General features: G+C 62.1%; 1 protein-coding gene across 6 annotated transcripts in view; it reads left to right on the top strand.

Annotated features, from left to right (window-relative positions):
* The first annotated feature begins 361 nt into the window (after positions 1 to 361).
* The window catches only part of ANP32A (acidic (leucine-rich) nuclear phosphoprotein 32 family, member A), a 22,226-nt gene continuing 20,929 nt past the window's right edge, over positions 362 to 1,658 (top strand). For 5 of the 6 annotated variants that reach the window (XM_010572127.1, XM_010572125.1, XM_010572126.1 and 2 more), the window contains exon 1: positions 362 to 622. In XM_010572127.1, coding sequence (XP_010570429.1) covers positions 569 to 622 — 54 coding nt within the window. In that variant the 5' untranslated portion in view covers positions 362 to 568. Of the gene's footprint in view, positions 623 to 770; positions 1,342 to 1,658 lie in introns of those variants that run through there. The other variant, XM_010572121.1, reaches the window with a different exon arrangement.

The raw sequence follows: 1,658 nt of genomic DNA, 5'->3' as shown, positions 1-1,658 counted from the left end.
CCATTCCTCGCGCTCCGCCGCCCCTCAGCCGCCCCGCTCCGCACCTTTCCCTCCCTCCTGGCTGCGCGCCCCTGCCCGGGCGGCTCCGGCTCTAGGGCCGCTCCCCGCCCCGCGCCTCGGCGCCTCCCCTAGGATCCGGCAGGCGGGGGAGCGGAGGGGCGGGCGGCGAAGGCAGAGCGCACCCCATCCCCACCGCGGAGCCGCCGCCGCTCCTTCCCCATCAGCCACCAGCACGGAATGATCCTCCGCTCCCAGCCGGGCTGTCCCCCTGGCCGGCTTCGCCGCTCCCCCATTGGCTTCCACCGCCCCTTGCCCGCCCCATTGGCTCCGGCCTCGCGTTGCGGAACCGCGGTTGGCGGGGACGGGCGTCAATCAGGCCGGAGCCCCCGGGAGCGCCCGCCTCCGCAGTTATCAGGTTAGTGTTCGCCGCGGTGCTGGGGCTCGGGATTCCGAGCGGAGCTGGTTGAGCCCTCAAAGTCCCTCACCGCGCTGGCTTTGGGGGGGTCTCCATCGGTGTCACTGCACGAGCGGAGCCGGGGACAGCGAGCGACTCCCGCCAGCCACGGACATGGACATGAAGAAAAGGATCCACTTAGAGCTGCGGAACAGGACGCCCTCAGATGTAAGCAATGCAAAAAAAAAAAAAAAAATTAATAATAAAAATCCATCCCACATTTTTTTTTGGGGGGGGGGGAGGGGGCATCCCAACCCCGCGGGGTTCGGGGGGCAGCGGCGGCGGCGGGGCCGCCGCTGCCCTTGCGGGGCCTACCTGTGTGTATGTGTGTGTGTGTGCGTGTGTGTGTGTGTCTGTGCGTGTGGGGCCGTACACCCCAATTTGGGGGTGCCCGAAGGCGCACGCGTTATGGTCTAGGGGGAAACTAGAGGCTGCTCCCGACTCTGCTGGTGTGCGATGCCTTCGAGAGGGCTCGCCCGTGCATTAAATAAAAATAAGTTGGTGCTCCTCTCTTGGCGTGTTTAGTTCGCAAATATTTGTACTGGGTGCTGGGCAGGGAGAGGCAGACAGGGACTGCGAGTGAGTTGCAAATGGTTTAGTTTAAAGTGCGTCTTCATTTCTTTGCAGTGATCAGGCAAGAGAGACTGGGGAGCCATATTTGTAACTTTGTAGTCCTCATGAACGCGCCCTTTCTCTCTCTCTCCCTCTCTCCAGATGCTGAGAAGATAAAAGAAAAGAATTTTAAACCAATGCTTAGCGTTTTTGGCGATCGGGTATTGCCGCCGGTAGCGCGAGCGTTGAATAAAAAAAATATTGCAAGAAATAAACGCACTCTCCACCCCCTCCATCCCCACACACGCACAAAAAGGCTGGATGTGTGCGTGTGCGTGTTTTTCTCTCCCCCCCCCCTCCTTCCCCCTTCCCCCGGGGCCGGACTTCAGGTTGTTGTTCCGCGTCTCGCGGAATAAACGAGAGAGAGAAAAACTTTGTCAGGACAAAAAAAAAGAAAAAGAAAAAAAGGGGAAAAAAAACCCCACCAAAACCAAACCCACCCCCAAAAGAGTCGGGGGCGGCCAGCGGGGGGTACCCGGAGGCAGGCGGGGCCCCGAACCCGCTCCGGCGGGGCGCGAACTCGGGGCGCCGGGAGGCTGAGGGCAGCGGCGGGGAAGCCCCCTCCCCTCCCCGCCCCGCCATCCCCCGGCGG

The sequence above is a fragment of the Haliaeetus leucocephalus genome, unplaced genomic scaffold, assembly GCF_000737465.1.
Source record: "Haliaeetus leucocephalus isolate CR32 unplaced genomic scaffold, Haliaeetus_leucocephalus-4.0 Scaffold339, whole genome shotgun sequence".
NCBI lineage: Eukaryota > Metazoa > Chordata > Aves > Accipitriformes > Accipitridae > Haliaeetus > Haliaeetus leucocephalus.
This window is presented reverse-complemented; position numbering and strand designations above follow the sequence as displayed.